Here is a 16715-nt window from a genome sequence, read left to right as displayed (position 1 = left end):
TTGGACAGTGTTATATTGTCACAATGGTTGCAGTTTGCCTTTAACCAATGTACAAATTCTATCCAAAAAATCTGCACTTTATCACATTCCCAAAACATATGTATTTATAAGGGTTTCTTCATCTCTACCGCAAAATGTACACAATGGCGTATCCACAATACAACATCTCCTCGCACATTCGGATATTTCATTTTGAACGCATTATAGGATAAATATCCATTTTGCCCCCAAATATGACCAATCTGAACAATTCCATTGTCAATCCACATTCTGATACAAAATCGTTGAAGGTTGTAGGGTCACATTTTCCATATGATTTCTTATAATGTGTAAATACATCGGTCCAAAACGGGTTATCCATTTTCTGCATCAAAACATTTGCAAATTCTCCTCCTCTCATATTAATTGTTATGACAAATGGACATGCTTTGAGCAATAATATTAATATTAATCAAGTAAGACCAACAGAGATGACAGTAAACATTTCACGTCAACCATCTTTAATCCTCCGTCTCCATAAGGTTGGGTGACCGTAATTCTTTTAATTTTATCTCTTTTTCCATCCCAAAGAAATTTGAAAAAAATCGTATTTAACTCTATTATAAACTGTTCATCTGGATCATGTACATTTTTAAACAAGTGTGTGGGCGGGGATGTAGCTCAGTCGGTAGCGCGCTGGATTTGTATCCAGTTGGCCGCTGTCAGCGTGAGTTCGTCCCCACGTTCGGCGAGAGATTTATTTCTCAGAGTCAACTTTGTGTGCACTCTCCTCGGTGTCCGAACACCCCCGTGTGTACTCGCAAGCACAAGACCAAGTGCGCACGAAAAAGATCCTGTAATCCATGTCAGAGTTCGGTGGGTTATAGAAACACGAAAATACCCAGCATGCTTCCTCCGAAAGCGGCGTATGGCTGCCTAAATGGTGGGGTAAAAACGGTCATACACGTAAAAGCCGTGGGAGTTTCAGCCCATGAACGAACAAACAAACAAACAAACAAACAAGTGTGTCAATTTGGAAATGGTCAAGATTTTCAGGACTGTTATCTTACCAAATGGTGTTAGGTTTCTTCTGGTCCATGAATTAAAAAGTTTTTGAATTTCCTTCAACTTAGTTCTATAATTAAGAAAAACCACATCATGTACATTTACTGAAAAAAATAATACCAAGTGCTTTGAAATTATCCGGGTTCCATGTAAAGTTCATATTAGGCAAGGCTCTTCTTTTGGAAAACTTTAAAGGTCCTAACCAGACTACAATTGTTTTACCATAATTCATTCTAAGACCAGACAATGACGCAAAATGTTGTAACACTTTTATACTTTCGCAAAATGATTGCTCTGTACCATCAAGAAACAGACTGGTATCATCGGCGAATTGTGACAATAAAATATTTTCGCAAAACATATTCATACCACAAATCTTTTTGTTTTGGCGTACCATAAGAGACAATATTTCGGCACAAATCAAAAATAAATAAGGTGACAGCGAATCCCCTTGCCGGGTGCCTCGACCTACATTAAACCATGCTGAATACCGACCGTTTACTGAAACACAAGACTTAACTTTACAATAAAACTCCAGCGTTTAATATCATTTCCAAAGTTGAATTTGCTCAGATATTTTTCAATGAATGACCAGGCGACAGTGTCGAAAGAGTTTTCAAAATCAGCCATCAAAAGTAGGCCAGATATATTATGTTTATTTGAGTAAAACAAAGTATCATATATTATATATTAGTCTGACGTTTTCACCAATATATCTTCCTTTCAAAAAGCCTTTTTGATCATCATGAATCAAATTTGGCAAAACACGTTTAAACCGTATTGCAATGCATGTTGATGCAATCTCATAAACTGTATTTAACAGAGTAATTGGTCTCCAAATGTTCAAAAGTGTTATATTTTTTCCTTCCTTTGGAATACATATTATTACTCCCTGTCTTTGCGTCACAGACATTTCTCCTTTCTCAAATCCACATTTCATGGCCCGCAACATACATTTTCCTTAATCCGAATAAAAAAAACTTAAAGAATTCCGCAGTATACCCGTCTGATCCTGGGCTTTTGTCGTTGTTTTATTTGTTCACAGCTTTGAGTAACTCACAGTGCGTTAGTCTACCTTCTAATTGTTTACTTTCAGCATCTGTTAATACAGGATGAACCAGGTTTTCATCAATCTCTCGATTTAACAGTTCGGTTTCTCTTGAAGCATATAAATCCTCATAACAATTATGTGCTTCTTTTACAATCAAAGCATTGTCATGGATAGCTTCACCATTATCTTTCTGCAAGAAGCACATGGACTTCTGAACAAACTGTCTTTTCTCCAGATTACAAAAATATGTTGTATTTTTTTCCCCTTCTCCAATCCACTTAGCACGGGATCTAATTATCATACTATCCACTTTTTTCTGCCTTATTTAAATTAACTCCTGTCGTGTTTACTCTAAAAGTTGTATATTATACTCTGTCACATTACTTTGCAAAGTGTACATTTGAGAAAGAAGATCTTTTTCTTTTCTGTTATTTTCCTTTTTTTTTATATGAGGAATATTGAAATGCATCTACCTCATTTCCATCAATAACATCTCAAAAAACAACTGATCATCAATCAATAACTGTAAATCATCATCATCAATCAAATCAATATTGTCCATATAAACGGGTAATGCATATTGTATCTTTACATCAACAATAACCTTCTTCACTATATTTACAACTTCCATATCTGTCAACAGTGAATTGTTAAACTTCCAAAAAGGTCTATCACGTTTAACAACATCAGTTCTAAAACTTACACCAACAATTGAGTGATCAGAATACTGAATAACGTGGTGTAATATCAGCTTTCACAATCTCAAAACCTAGTTGTTCTGACACAAGAAAATAATCAAGTCTGCTTCGCTGTAAACTATGGAACCGCCTCCATATATATCGTCTCAAATGTGCATATAAGGCTCTATATATATGTCAATGAGATCATACTGCTCCATAAAGTCAACAACTTTTCTCCTACTATTAACTTTATAAGATTTGGCCGGGTAGTTTGCATCAATATCGGGGTTTATAACAACATTCCAGTTGCCTCCGATGATAATTAACTCATTATCCATCTGCACAATGTTCTCAAACAGTTTATCAAAAAAGACAGGACAATCAGCATTACTTGGGCCATAAACATTTCCAAGCGTCAGACGTTTTTTTCAGAAACTACTTTCCATCATCATCTTTAACAATATTATGAATCTTGTAATCAAAGTTGTTTTTAAACAATACAGCAACACCTCTACTTGCAGAATCATTACCAGCAACAATACATTCATAACCCCACTGTGACCTAATCAAAGTTTCGTGTTGACTTTTCCCAGTGTGTTTCTTGTATTAATAAAAAAATATTTCCATTCTGCTGTCTAAGAAAATCAAACACATATTTCTTTTTCTTAAAGCCTCCTAGACCATCTACATTGAAGGAACAGATTTTTAACTCTTCAATTTCTACCATTGTGATCCATAAAAACCATTATAAATCTTCATCCACATAACAATATTTGACAAGCGCATGGGGGAGGGCGTGGAATAGAAAACAGTGTGTCACAAACAAAGGAGCAGTCATGATGATATAGTTGTGTACTGTAGAATAGTATAACATTGTTACAACAAGGCGTAATATGGCGAATGGGTATATCAGTATTTTGGAAGAGGATGTCGTGTTTACATGCAATTTTCTAAAAACTCTATCAGAACTTGAATAAAAATTAATTCTGAGAAAGTGTATGGAATATAACCATTGTGCGACAATCATGTCAAGGTCACCCCAATAAATATAATAAATACAACCAAAAAAGAGACAGATAACTTCATCGAAGAGTAAAGCGAAACATCACTCTTTGGATAAGAGGAGACATAAGAGAACATCGTCAACTATAATGTCAAAGTGTAGGCATGCACATTGTAAAAAGAAGGTATTACCAAATTCAAAACACAACCATAACAATTAACATGGGTAAAGGCTGTGATATGGACACTTACAGTAACTTCAACAAGATACATTCGTGAAAACAGTTATTTTTTTAAATTGCGCAGAAGAAAGGCAATAGCGAGGCAGAAAACAGTAGAACTAGGAGTAAAAACAAGTAAACATTGGGAGCCAGCCAGGTTTTGGACACTACCAAAATAGTGGCATACCACCAAACTACCGAACAATACATCCGCGAGAAGACAAAAGCTAGTCAGAACATGCATGAGAGTTATTCAGCCAAACATCAGGCATGATAATGATATTCAGCACAGCTAGAAAACGCGACCACCAGTTGAACACACTGACAGGGACAGGAAGGGGGGGAAGACAGCACCACACGAATGACAGGAACACCAAACAACGGACAGAACAAGCAACAACGGAACAAAAACTAAAACATAGACTGAAAACAATATACATACTATTCTTGTGAGTAAAAAACCCGATTATCTTACTCTATGCTCTGAAGCAACCCGCACTTGGGTACAAATCCGTTCTGAAGTTGTCACTTGCTTCGATACACACACACAGACAGCGTCCACACACGCAGCTCCAACTTCCGTTCGACACTGATTGGTCCGGGGTCACATGGTTTGTCTATTTATAAAACGCACATGTGTGTGTCGTCTGCTCTCTAACGTGGTTATTTTTTCCTCAATGGTTTCTTGTTGGCTGTAACAGGAGTCGACGACATTGGGGCGGATAGGTTAGGGATGAAGGAAGAGTCAGGAGCGGGCAATAGACGCAGATCACCGGTCTTCTCAATCCTGAAGATCTGCCGATCAGCTGACTGAGCGAGGATTTTCCCGTCGGAGGTCCAGGCTTTCTCGGTTCCAGGGTGATCTAGTGTAGCCATATACAGAGTGTAGATTTTCTTGGTCAGATCTTCCACAATGACCAGTTTCGGGCTACAATCTGTCAGCAGTCGCCGGCTTTTCACCACCTCTTGTCTGGTTTTTCTGGAAACAAACCGAACGATGCTGACTGTTAGCAAATGATAACAGACATGTCTCACAAACGATATCAGCATTCACCTGAAGGCTCGTGCTTGATATCGTTTTTCTCGACACGTCTGTTATCATTTGCTAACAGTCAGCATATTACAAATAACTCATATTGTAAGTGGGTTCCATGAGGTTAGAACTGCTTATTTTCTAGAAGAAAAAAAATCCAGCGTTCTATACATCTCACGTCAGGCGGAGTGGGGCTTTAACTAAGTCAATGCCTTATATTTGTTTACATGAAATTACATCTAAATTAAATTATTATTCTCAATATCTATCACATTGAAAAACATTGCACTATAATCAACTTCTTCTTGCCCAGCGTGTGTTGCAATATTGTACCGAAAAACAATCACACATATCAAAATATCACAAAATAAAATATGAGAATTCGCACTCACTTGATTACAAGTTCACACACACACACACGCATACACACACACACACACACACACACACACACACACACACACACACACACACACACACACACACACATATATATATATATATATATATATATATATATATATATCCCATGACCTCCCTTCTTTGTCTCTGTTACTTCAGTATGGGTATATATGTTGTATTTTTATAGCTCAATAAATACATCATGGACTCAAAAAAATATATGATAGTGCAGATTCCGATTTGGGCGAAGAACTACTTTGCTCCCGACCTTTGACCTCGCGCCGAACAATGTGACACATTTGTATGAAGTTCCAAAATCGTATTGCACGGCTCAGAAAACCATATCAGTTGCACGCAAAAATGAATCTCAGAACTGATCTGATGTATGAGATGCAATAAGCAAACGTTTCTTTCATTATGAAAGCAATGCAGGTGGGAAAAAACGAACATTCAACTTACAAGATAACCAGATGCTAGCGAACCAAAACAAAAACACGAGTACCCTCCCCTTGCTTCGTTAGCAGACGACTTTTGAGAATCTGTCAGACCGTCCTTACCTGGCACGGTTGGGCTTCGCTATCATCAGCTGTTTCACGTGTTTTGCGAGCAAGTCTACTCTTTTGCCTGGCTCTGCAGTAAGTCCACATTGGCGATGAAGGTATCTAAGAACTTAACATGTGTGTATTTTTCCGTAATCCAGTCATATTCTTTCAAAATGCAATCAAGCGGCGGTGACAGACTTGGGTCCTGTTTTCATCGCATCAATACCAGTTTAGGTTCATGCAAACACACTCGCAAAACAGTTTATCATGTAGATACATTTCAAATAGGGAGCAAATGGTTAAATCTACATATGTGTTCCCTAAAATTTGCTTCTCTGTCAATAAGACTAATTGTATAATAATGCGTTCGAAAAAAACAACGTGGAATCGATTCTGAATCGAGTCGAGTAAGCCAAATGGGGGCCAAACCGGTTTCCCCGTTCCGCCGACCTGAAACGCAAAAGAATTGTGCGCTTCAACTAAATGGATTTCTATACGACTTCATTACTTTCTTGCAACTTATGAACCTTTACTTAACGCTTTTAAACGGTCTGAAAGTAGTGTTACCGCGTACTTATAGATGCACTCATTCGTTTTATTTTTTCAGCGACGGTCACTTAGTTTAAGGTTGCAAAAAGGCCATGTCTCGCTGAAAACACTGTTTCACACTCCACAGATCGCAAAAGTGCCGCTAGTAGTCTACACTTTGTGTTTGATGGTAGAATGGGATATACAGATTACAACACTCGTGGTTTTTTATATGGCTTGTATTTCAGTCAAGACCCAGCGGGAATATCAATCGAGAGCCACTCGCCAAAGGCTCGTGTCTCCCGATGATATTCATCCGCTGGGTCTTGACTGAAATACAAGCCATATAAAAAACCACTCGTGTTGTAACCTATACATATATATATATATATATATATACAATTACACGCGCACACACACACACACACACACACACACACACACACACACACACACACACACACACACACACACACACACACACACATATACACCCACACACATAAACACAATTACACGTACAGAAACACACAAACACATCACACACTCGCAGGCACGCAGGCACGCACACAAATTCACACACAAACACACACACGATGGTAATTAGCATAGATGCACCGAGTAAAGGGTGATCTCCCTGTTTGCCCTGCAGAGTCTGTGGCGAATGCGGCTGGAGGGAACTGCACGGACCAGTCATGCTCCGACCCCAACGCAAAATGCAACAACGGTATATGCGAGTGTATTCACAGGACGACGATCGAGAACTCCAACTACACTTGTGGTGAGTGCACCTTTATGCCTACGTCACTGTGAAACCCGTACCAGAGACTGTAGAGTACACGTGTACTCCACAGTCTTTGCTCGATGCACCGATATTCCGTACATACACAACAACAAAAAACAATACGCACTTTTTGTCAGACGATTATTCTAACTCATTCTGTGGCAATCATTAACACAATTATTTGTGTAGTTCTATAAGAGCACACCGCATTTTATGCCTATAAGGTCTTCATGATTACAAACCTCTTGCAAACGCCAGCATGTTCAAAACACCCATAAATGATAAGTCGCACAATGTTTACAAATTAACTATTGTCACTACGAGAAATCTGGGAATACGAAATGAAACCACTCACATGATTAGCCGCCATGCAATCTGCAACGTCTAAACGATCTTGCCTGAAGCCCACCCCTCTCTCTCTCTCTCTCTCTCTCTCTCTCTCTCTCTCTCTCTCTCTCTCTCTCTCTCTCTCTCTCTCTCTCTCTCTCTCTCTCTCTCTCTCTCTCTCTTTCATGTCCATCGTAAGTTACAATTAGATTACACTGGGTCTTAATAAATTATAACTTTGAATGTGTGTGTATTTGTGTGTGAGTGTGTGTGTGTGTGTGTATGTGTATGTGTGTTTTAATAATGCTGTGCAAGAAAGGAATATTACTTTTTCATGTTCTTACATTTTATGTTGTATGTTGTAATGCTGTGATACACCCGAGTTTTTCGTCGAGGTAATACAGTTTCCTATGTCTAGTTTGTCTTTGTTTAAGGCTATGCCCCAGGCGTGGACTGCAGGAACAACACTAACGCCTGCAACTCGGGAACATTCTGCGACCGCAATGGACAGTGCCGTGAGTATTCAAGGGATAAAATAGACCACCCACAGATTGTATATATCGTGCCAAGAGCTATTCAGTTTGGCCTTGAGGTTGCAGATATGGCACCACCCTTCAGGAATACCTTAAAACAAGCGTTTGGGCGTTCTGTTATTCAAATATCAAACGACTGTGTTTTGGGTAGCGTTTCATCACTGGGATTTCTTCACTTCTTTCGTCTCAGTCTCTGTTTCGATTTCCGTCGCACGTTTGGTTCCTGCGAGAGACTCGTATTTCACTCACTATTGCTAGAGGTACAGCTTTTAAGGTGTTACGAGTGTGTTCAAGTTGCGGTTCTTGCTAATGTTTTCACTCACTGAGTTACTTGCCTTGATTGCGACGGCGTATACGCACGGTCCAGTGTGCATTCGACATGGGGTGCCCAATATGCACGACTAGAACTAAGATACTTCTTGATTTCAGTAAATTTTGTTTGTGTGTTTGCTTAACGCCCAGCCGACCACGAAGTGCCATATCAGGGCGGTGCTGCTTTGACATTTAACGTGCGCCACACACAAGACAGAAGTCGCAGCACAAGCTTCATGTCTCACCCAGTCACATTATTCTGACACCGGACCAACCCGTCCTAGCACTAACCCCATAATGCCAAACGCCAGGCGGAGCAGCCACTAGATTGCCAATTTTAGAGTCTTAGGTATGACCCGGCCGGGGTTCGAACCCACGACCTCCCGATCACGGAGCGGACGCCTTACCACTAGGCCAACTGTGCCGGTATTTCAGTAAATAGTTTCATTACATGTCAACTAGTTTGTTTTTAAATGATTTTTTAGAGATTACCAAATGGTATTGTGTGAATAAAATGACCATAGGAAAATTTAAGTATGGGAAGAAGTTAGACTTACGTATTTTATTGGAATTAGAGTTAAACATTAGACAGAAGTTTATGTTTTGTATAATATAAAGTTGATTATGTTATACAGAAAAAGACCAAGGAAGAAGGATGCTCCCCGCCTTAATAAAAAAAAAAAAAAAAATTACAAAAATCGGGCAAAAAATATGGGTTGAAGCATCCTGCATGCAACTGAGGTAAAAAAAAAAAAAAAAAAAAAAAAGTGGTCCAGAAGTCCAGATAGTACTGCCTTTGTGAAGCCAGCGTCATGTTTCAAGTCGTCAGAAATGTAGTTGATGTACTCCGTTACAACTTCTTGACACTCTGTCTTGGGACATCTGTACTGTACAACGCAAGGATGCAGGCTTACTTGTTTGTAACTCCAGTGGGCACTTTCAACTTGATTCTGTTGTTGACATAAGTAATTTTGTGAATAGTCGACAGTGACAAGGGCATGTCCGGCTGGTAGATTGGCGAAAAGCAGTTGATGTTGCTGACGTTGCCAACGTGCAGTTTCCAAATGCAGAGCAAGGTCCTCCATCTCATCTCTCAGTTCATCCAGCATATCTGACAAGCTACCTTTCTTCTTCACTTGCGTCTTCCTGGACTGTGTTGTTTTTTCCCACGTCAACCATGTTGCCTGTGTGTGCAGAAGAACTTGCAGTTCCCGTTTCCATTCGTTGAACACTTTCTCCGTCCCACAAGAACTGCATTTTCAATCAACGCACTGTCTGCTGAACTCTTTGTCTCCGCAGAGGGTTTCCTCAACAAGAGCGTCCACGTGCTTTATTTTCGCAGACAAGTGCTGGTTTAGCTTGTCAACTTTCAACATTGGGTTGGTGCATGTCTCACAGAGGCACTGCAGAAAAGTCCGACTGGTAGACAGCAGGATGTGTTTTGGGCGCCTCCGTGCAAAAGTGGTCAGAGATATTTTGTACAACGGATTTTCAGATTTGAACATTTCAAACAAGTCCTCCACTTTCTTGGTCAGAACTTTCTTCTGGATCATTGACACTTTTGACACTGTACGCTTTCCAGGCACATCGATTGATTCCCTGTCGTAGAATTTCTCCACTTTTGTGTCTGTCTGACGTTTACGCACGTACAGTTGCTTGAGAGTTCTACAACTGTCTTGATGTACTGCTTGTCGCTTGAGTAACGTTTTAATGAAATTTGGTTTCTGAAGAGACTCTTTGTCCCGCTTCCTGGAAATGGCATTTAATTTTACTGACTTCAAAAAGCTTACTGGTCTTGCGAGATTCGTCAGATTGTCTTTGTCTTGTTTTCTGTGGTATCTTATTTTGTTCAATTTCCTCTTCTGTTTATCTGTCATGGAAGATATTCTTTTGCACTGCCGAAACTTAGCATTTTCTTTGGTTTTCTTCTTCTGCCTGTCTGCAGGTGTCTCCGCTTTACGAATTATGTTTTTAATAGCCGTTTTCTTCCTTTTTGCTGCAGTTAGCGGAGAGCTGTTTTTCTTTTTTTATTTCTTCGCACGAACCCTGGGACACACACACACACACACACACACACACACCCCGCACATTATGAGTTGTAATGTTGAGTATCGGTATCCTCATATTTGTAGTTCTTTAATTGTCCATGCAATGATAATCTCGGTGTGAAACGGCAGGTCTGCAGCAAACGGTTTAAACTGAAAATTATTAACCCGGAGACGGGTTTTAGCGCAAAACATTGGGTAGTTTTTTTCCCGGTTTATTTCTTTAAAAAGAATTTTACATAAACACATTCCGAAACCTACCAAAATCTGACACATTTTGCGCGCTTGCATGCATGCGTGCATCGGTGCGTGCGTGTGTTTGTGTGCTTGCTTGTGTGTGTGAGTGCTTGCATGCTTGTGTGCATGGGTGCGTGCGTGCGTGCGTGCGTGCGTGCGTGCGCGCGTGTGTGTGTGTGTGTGTGTGTGTGTGTGTGTGTGTGTGTGTGTGTGTGTGAGTGTCCTCGTTACAGTCTGTACACTGAAAGGTAATCAAATTCGCATACTCAATTAATTTTTAATTCGACTCTGGATTAGATGGAGACTTGACAGAAGATTCTACAGATTTGTAAATTACCTGCTCAACTGTTTACGATGTCTTGCTTTCTCGCGATCCAATGCTCTCCGCTCGTCGGTCCGGTGTTCCCTCCAAGCCTTGCTCAATACGTTCTGTCTATTAAGGTAGGCAGCATACTCCTGGTCGTTTTTATATTTAGTCAAGTTTTGACTAAATATTTTAACGTTGAGGGGGGAATCGAAACGAGGGTCGTGGTGTATGTGCGTGTGTGTGTCTGTGTGTGTGTGTAGAGCGATTCAGACTAAACTACTGGACCGATCTTTATGACATTTTACATGAGAGTTCCTGGGTATGAAATCCCCGAGAGTTTGTTTCATTTTTTTTATAAATGTCTTTGATGACGTCATATCCGGCTTTTCGTGAAAGTTGAGGCGGCACTGTCACGCCCTCATTTTTCAACCAAATTGGTTGAAATTTGGTCAGGTAATGTTCGACGAAGCCCGGACTGTACTTCGGTATTGCATTTCAGCGTGGTGGCTTAAAAATTAATTAATGACTTTGGTCATTAGAAATCTGAAAATTGTAAAAAAAAAAATAAAAATTTATAAAACGATCCAAATTTACGTTTATCTTATTCTCCATCATTTGCTGATTCCAAAAACATATACATATGTTATATTCGGATTAAAAACAAGCTCTGAAAATTAAATATATAAAAATTATTATCAAAATTAAATTGTCCAAATCAATTTAAAAACACTTTCATCTTATTCCTTGTTGGTTCCTGATTCCAAAAACATATAGATATGATATGTTTGGATTAAAAACACGCTCAGAAAGTTAAAACGAAGAGAGGTACAGAAAAGCGTGCTATCCTTCTCAGCGCAAGTACTACCCCGCTCTTCTTGTCAATTTCACTGCCTTTGCCGTGCACGGTGGACTGACGATGCTACGAGTATACGGTCTTGCTGCGTTGCATTGCGTTCAGTTTCATTCTGTGAGTTCGACAGCTACTTGACTAAATATTGTATTTTCGCCTTACGCGACTTGTTTTTTCATCCTTTTCTTGTATTCTGTGCATCGCTGACTTTGTTTTCGGGGCGGCCGCGGTCTTAACACTAGCGCGCCGTGCGCGAAGTTCAGAAAACGGCCTAGATGATTGGGAATTCTGGCCCATTATTATTTCTTCCTGGTCATTTCAAGAGAGTGATGAAGAACAAGCATTTGTCGATAATTAAAGCACGTAATCAATCTTCTAAAACAGTGGTTTTAATGACATACATTTTGTTTGGATGGACAAATGACGTCGTGTGTCTAGTGTGACCTGTGACGACAAATTGTTCTGTCACACAATAATGACAATTCCTTTTTGGCTCACGTGAGTGTAGCCTATGCGATGCTAACTTTTGTCTGTCTGTGCGTGCGTGCGTGCGTATGTATGTATATATATATATATATGTGTGTGTGTGTGTGTGTGTGTGTGTGTGTGTGTGTGTATGTCTGTGGTAGAAACTTTAACATTTGACTGAAAACCGAAATACTAATTTTACCTGGTTATTATCCAAGCAACAGCTTCAAAGTATTGAAGCAATCATCAACATTTCGTCGGCATGTATGTAGTTAAAGTGTGTATCCAAAGAAAACGGGTGGTGGGGGGTTTTGGGGAGGTAAAACAGGTGACTGTTTGTGTCGTGTGTGGTATGTAGATTGTGACGAACAGGGCCCAGATTCGTCGCTCGCGTTTCCGTTGGCTGTGCCCTCTCGCACGCGCGCGGAGGGCCGTGTGCAAAGCATTATACTCAAAAAGTGTGCACAGCGTGTTTCCAGTGTGTGCGCGAGGGAGTGTCTCGCACTCTTGCACCGTCACCTATGCTTACTGTGTGTGTGTGTGTATGTGTGACGGAGTGATTGAGTTTGTGTTACTGTTTGTCGATTTCTTACGTGAGCCTTGAAGGCTTCGCCTCTTGTTATTTCTTCTTTTCAAAAACTGTGATTATGAAGCAGTCATTTGATTTGCTTCTGACTGCTAGCAAAAAAAAAAGAAAGAAATTAAAAAATTTGTGGAAAAAAAAGGAAATTTGATAAAAAAAAAAAGTGTCTAGTGTGACATTGTGACGACAAAGCTTAAATTAGCCAGAAATGGTACCAAACTTCAAAATATCGTGGTTATTTTCATTGTTTTTCCTTTTCACCGACAGTTTTTGTTCAAAACTGGTTCTTTTGTGTATCTAGTTGAACAACAACATTTTTTGGAAGCTTTTTTAAAGTTTGAGTTTTTGTGACGCAAAGAGTCACGCTAGACACGCAATTTTCAAACTTTAATAATTTCTTTAAAAAGCGGACAAATGGGAAGAAAAACACACATAACTATGTATTGGGGTTCATGCAATCATTTGGTTTAAATCCAACTGCCCAGAAAAAAGCTTATTAGCATTTTTTCTAAAACTATCGAGAGTACTCAAACACCTTATCAAAAAACGTCCCTAAAAAGCGACTTTTGTTTCATATTCATTGACCGCGGCCTTCGGCCTTGGTCAATAAATATGAAACAAAAGACGATATGCTCCCCCTCGGACCGACAAAAAAGCTGGTCTGTCAACAACCCATCAAACATCTTATAATGTCATGTTTACTCTTAAACTGTGATCACAATTAACGAAAACAAGTTCATTGGGAACTACGATTAAAAATATTGAAATCGAATCAAACATGGTTTCATCTTATTCTTTATCATTTCCTGACTCAAAAGACATATAGATATGTTATGTTTGTATAAAAAAAAAGCTAATAAAGTTTAAACAAACAAAAAAATACAGAAATGCGTGCATTCCTGCTGAGCGCAATACACAAGCTGCTGCGCCACACTGACTTGTCATTTTCACTTCGTTTTCCTTGTGAAAAGTGTTAGCGCTTTCCTTGCCGCTGAGATTGACGAAGCTGTATTACTTTGGTGAATAGAAATGCAGTGCTTTCAGTTGCATTATTTGAGTTTGACAGATTGACTTAATATAGTTATTTTGGGTGAATTCTTCTTCTTCTTCTGCGTTCGATGATATTATCGTCGGAGCGTAGACAGCCGATTTTCTCCCCACGCCAAGTTGGCTGCTGTCTTCCGTCTTCGGTGGTTGAGGTTCTTACTCAGGGTTGCCTCCTCCCCAAGAGTAGCTGCCTTGCTGGGCTGTCGAGTCCACTCTACCCGGGTTTGACGTCGAAGTTTTCCTTCTCGTAGCCTTTGCCTTTCCCAAGGCGCACACAAGGCAGTGCGGGTTTTGAAATCGGAGTTGTCCTTCTCCTAGATGAGCGACCATCCAAGGTTAACGAGCCCCATCTGCCCGAAGCAGCTGGTTTTAAGGCGCCAGTGACCCGCCTGCATCCCTTCTCCTGTTAGTCGAAGACAGGGCCCGCCACGTGAAGGCCAGGAGCTGGATTTGACTGTCAGAGGTGTTTGGAGACACGAAGCCATTTGGAGCATTTCTTGGGAAGTAGGCGCTTATCTCTACTTCCACCCCGGCATAACAGTCTTTGGGCCCCATTTTGGGTGAATAAAATGCAGTGCTTTCAGTTGCATTCTTTGAGTTTCACAGATTGACTTAAAAATAAATAAGTTATTTTGCCTTACACGACTTTTTTGTTTTTGTTTTGTTATTTACGCAGGTCAACCGGTTTACTTCCACCGCAGAAAAGACATAAGGGAAGAAAGTAATTTGTTTGTGATGTTGTTTATCATGTTTCAGTGCTAAATGTGGGCCAGTCGTGCAAGAATGAAATGCGCAGAGACTGCAGCACGGGCCTAGTCTGTGACGAAGACATCTGCAGTGAGTGTTGTTGTATTCTCTGCCTCGCACCATCTAGCTCTGTATTCTCTGCCTCAAACCATCTAGCTCTGTCTTCACTGTCTCACACAATCTAGCTCTGTCTTCATTGGCACACACCATTTAGCTCTGTCTTCATTGTAACACACCATCTAGCTCTGTCTTCACTCACCGTCACTGTCACACACTATATATCTCTGTCTTTACTGTCACACACCATCTAGCTCTGTCTTCACCGTCACACACCATCTAGCTCTGTCTTCACTGTCACACACCATCTAGCTCTGTCTTCACTGTCACACACCATCTAGCTCTGTCTTCACTGTCACACACCATCTATCTCTGTCTTCACTGTCACACATCATCTAGCTCTGTCTCCACTGTCACACACCATCTAGCTCTGTCTTCACTGTCACACACCATCTAGCTCTGTCTTCACTGTCACACACCATCTAGCTCTGTCTTTATTGTCACACACCATCTAGCTCTGTCTTCACTGTCACTCACACCATCTAGCTCTGTCTTCACTGTCACACACCATCTAGCTCTGTCTTTATTGTCACACACCATCTAGCTCTGTCTTCACTGTCACTCACACCATCTAGCTCTGTCTTCACTGTCACACACCATCTAGCTCTGTCTTCATTGTCACACACCATCTAGCTCTGTCTTCACTGTCACACACCATCTAGCTCTGTCTTCACTGTCACTCACCATCTATCTCTGTCTCCATTGTCACACACCATCTAGCTCTGTCTTCACTGTCACACACCATCTAGCTCTGTCTTCACTGTCACACACCATCTAGCTCTGTCTTCACTGTCACATACCATCTAGCTCTGTCTCCATTGTCACACACCATCTAGCTCTGTCTTCACTGTCACACACCATCTAGCTCTGTCTCCATTGTCACACACCATCTAGCTCTGTCTTCACTGTCACACACCATCTAGCTCTGTCTCCACTGTCACACACCATCTAGCTCTGTCTTCACTGTCACACACCATCTAGCTCTGTCTCCATTGTCACACACCATCTAGCTCTGTCTTCACTGTCACACACCATCTAGCTCTGTCTCCACTGTAACACACCATCTAGCTCTGTCTTCACTGTCACACACCATCTAGCTCTGTCTTCACTGTCACACACCATCTAGTATAGCTCTGTCTTCACTGTCACACACCATCTAGCTCTGTCTTCACTGTCACACACCATCTAGCTCTGTCTTAACTGTCACACACTATATATCTCTGTCTTTACTGTCACACACCATCTAGCTCTGTCTTCACCGTCACACACCATCTAGCTCTGTCTTAACTGTCACACACTATATATCTCTGTCTTTACTGTCACACACCATCTAGCTCTGTCTTCACCGTCACACACCATCTAGCTCTGTCTTCACTGTCACACACCATCTAGCTCTGTCTTCACTGTCACACACCATCTAGCTCTGTCTTCACTGTCACACACCATCTATCTCTGTCTTCACTGTCACACACCATCTAGCTCTGTCTTCACTGTCACACACCATCTAGCTCTGTCTTAACTGTCACACACCATCTAGCTCTGTCTTCACTGTCACACACCATCTATCTCTGTCTTCACTGTCACACACCATCTAGCTCTGTCTTCATTGTCACACACCATCTATCTCTGTCTTCATTGTCACACACCATCTAGCTCTGTCTTCACTGTCACACACCATCTAGCTCTGTCTTCACTGTCACACACCATCTAGCTCTGTCTTCACTGTCACACACCATCTAGCTCTGTCTTCACTGTCACACACCATCTAGCTCTGTCTTCACTGTCACACACCATCTAGCTCTGTCTTCACTGTCACACACCATCTAGCTCTGTCTTCACTGTCACACACCATCTA

General features: G+C 40.7%; 2 protein-coding genes across 2 annotated transcripts in view; both read left to right on the top strand.

The window, feature by feature from the left end:
* Positions 1 to 14708, top strand: part of LOC138949935 (neurogenic locus Notch protein-like) — a 37905-nt gene extending 23197 nt beyond the window's left edge. The window contains exons 5-7 of the mRNA XM_070321719.1: positions 7156 to 7284; positions 8049 to 8263; positions 14673 to 14708. Of these exons, the coding sequence (XP_070177820.1) occupies positions 7156 to 7284; positions 8049 to 8263; positions 14673 to 14708 (380 nt within the window). The remainder of the gene's footprint in view (positions 1 to 7155; positions 7285 to 8048; positions 8264 to 14672) is intronic.
* Positions 14709 to 14758: 50 nt separating this feature from the next.
* Positions 14759 to 16715, top strand: part of LOC138950628 (prion-like-(Q/N-rich) domain-bearing protein 25) — a 201083-nt gene continuing 199126 nt past the window's right edge. The window contains exon 1 of the mRNA XM_070322336.1: positions 14759 to 14833. Within this exon, the coding sequence (XP_070178437.1) occupies positions 14785 to 14833 (49 nt within the window). The 5' untranslated portion in view covers positions 14759 to 14784. The remainder of the gene's footprint in view (positions 14834 to 16715) is intronic.

Source organism: Littorina saxatilis, linkage group LG16, assembly GCF_037325665.1.
Source record: "Littorina saxatilis isolate snail1 linkage group LG16, US_GU_Lsax_2.0, whole genome shotgun sequence".
In the NCBI taxonomy this organism is placed as follows: Eukaryota; Metazoa; Mollusca; class Gastropoda; order Littorinimorpha; family Littorinidae; genus Littorina; species Littorina saxatilis.
This window is presented reverse-complemented; position numbering and strand designations above follow the sequence as displayed.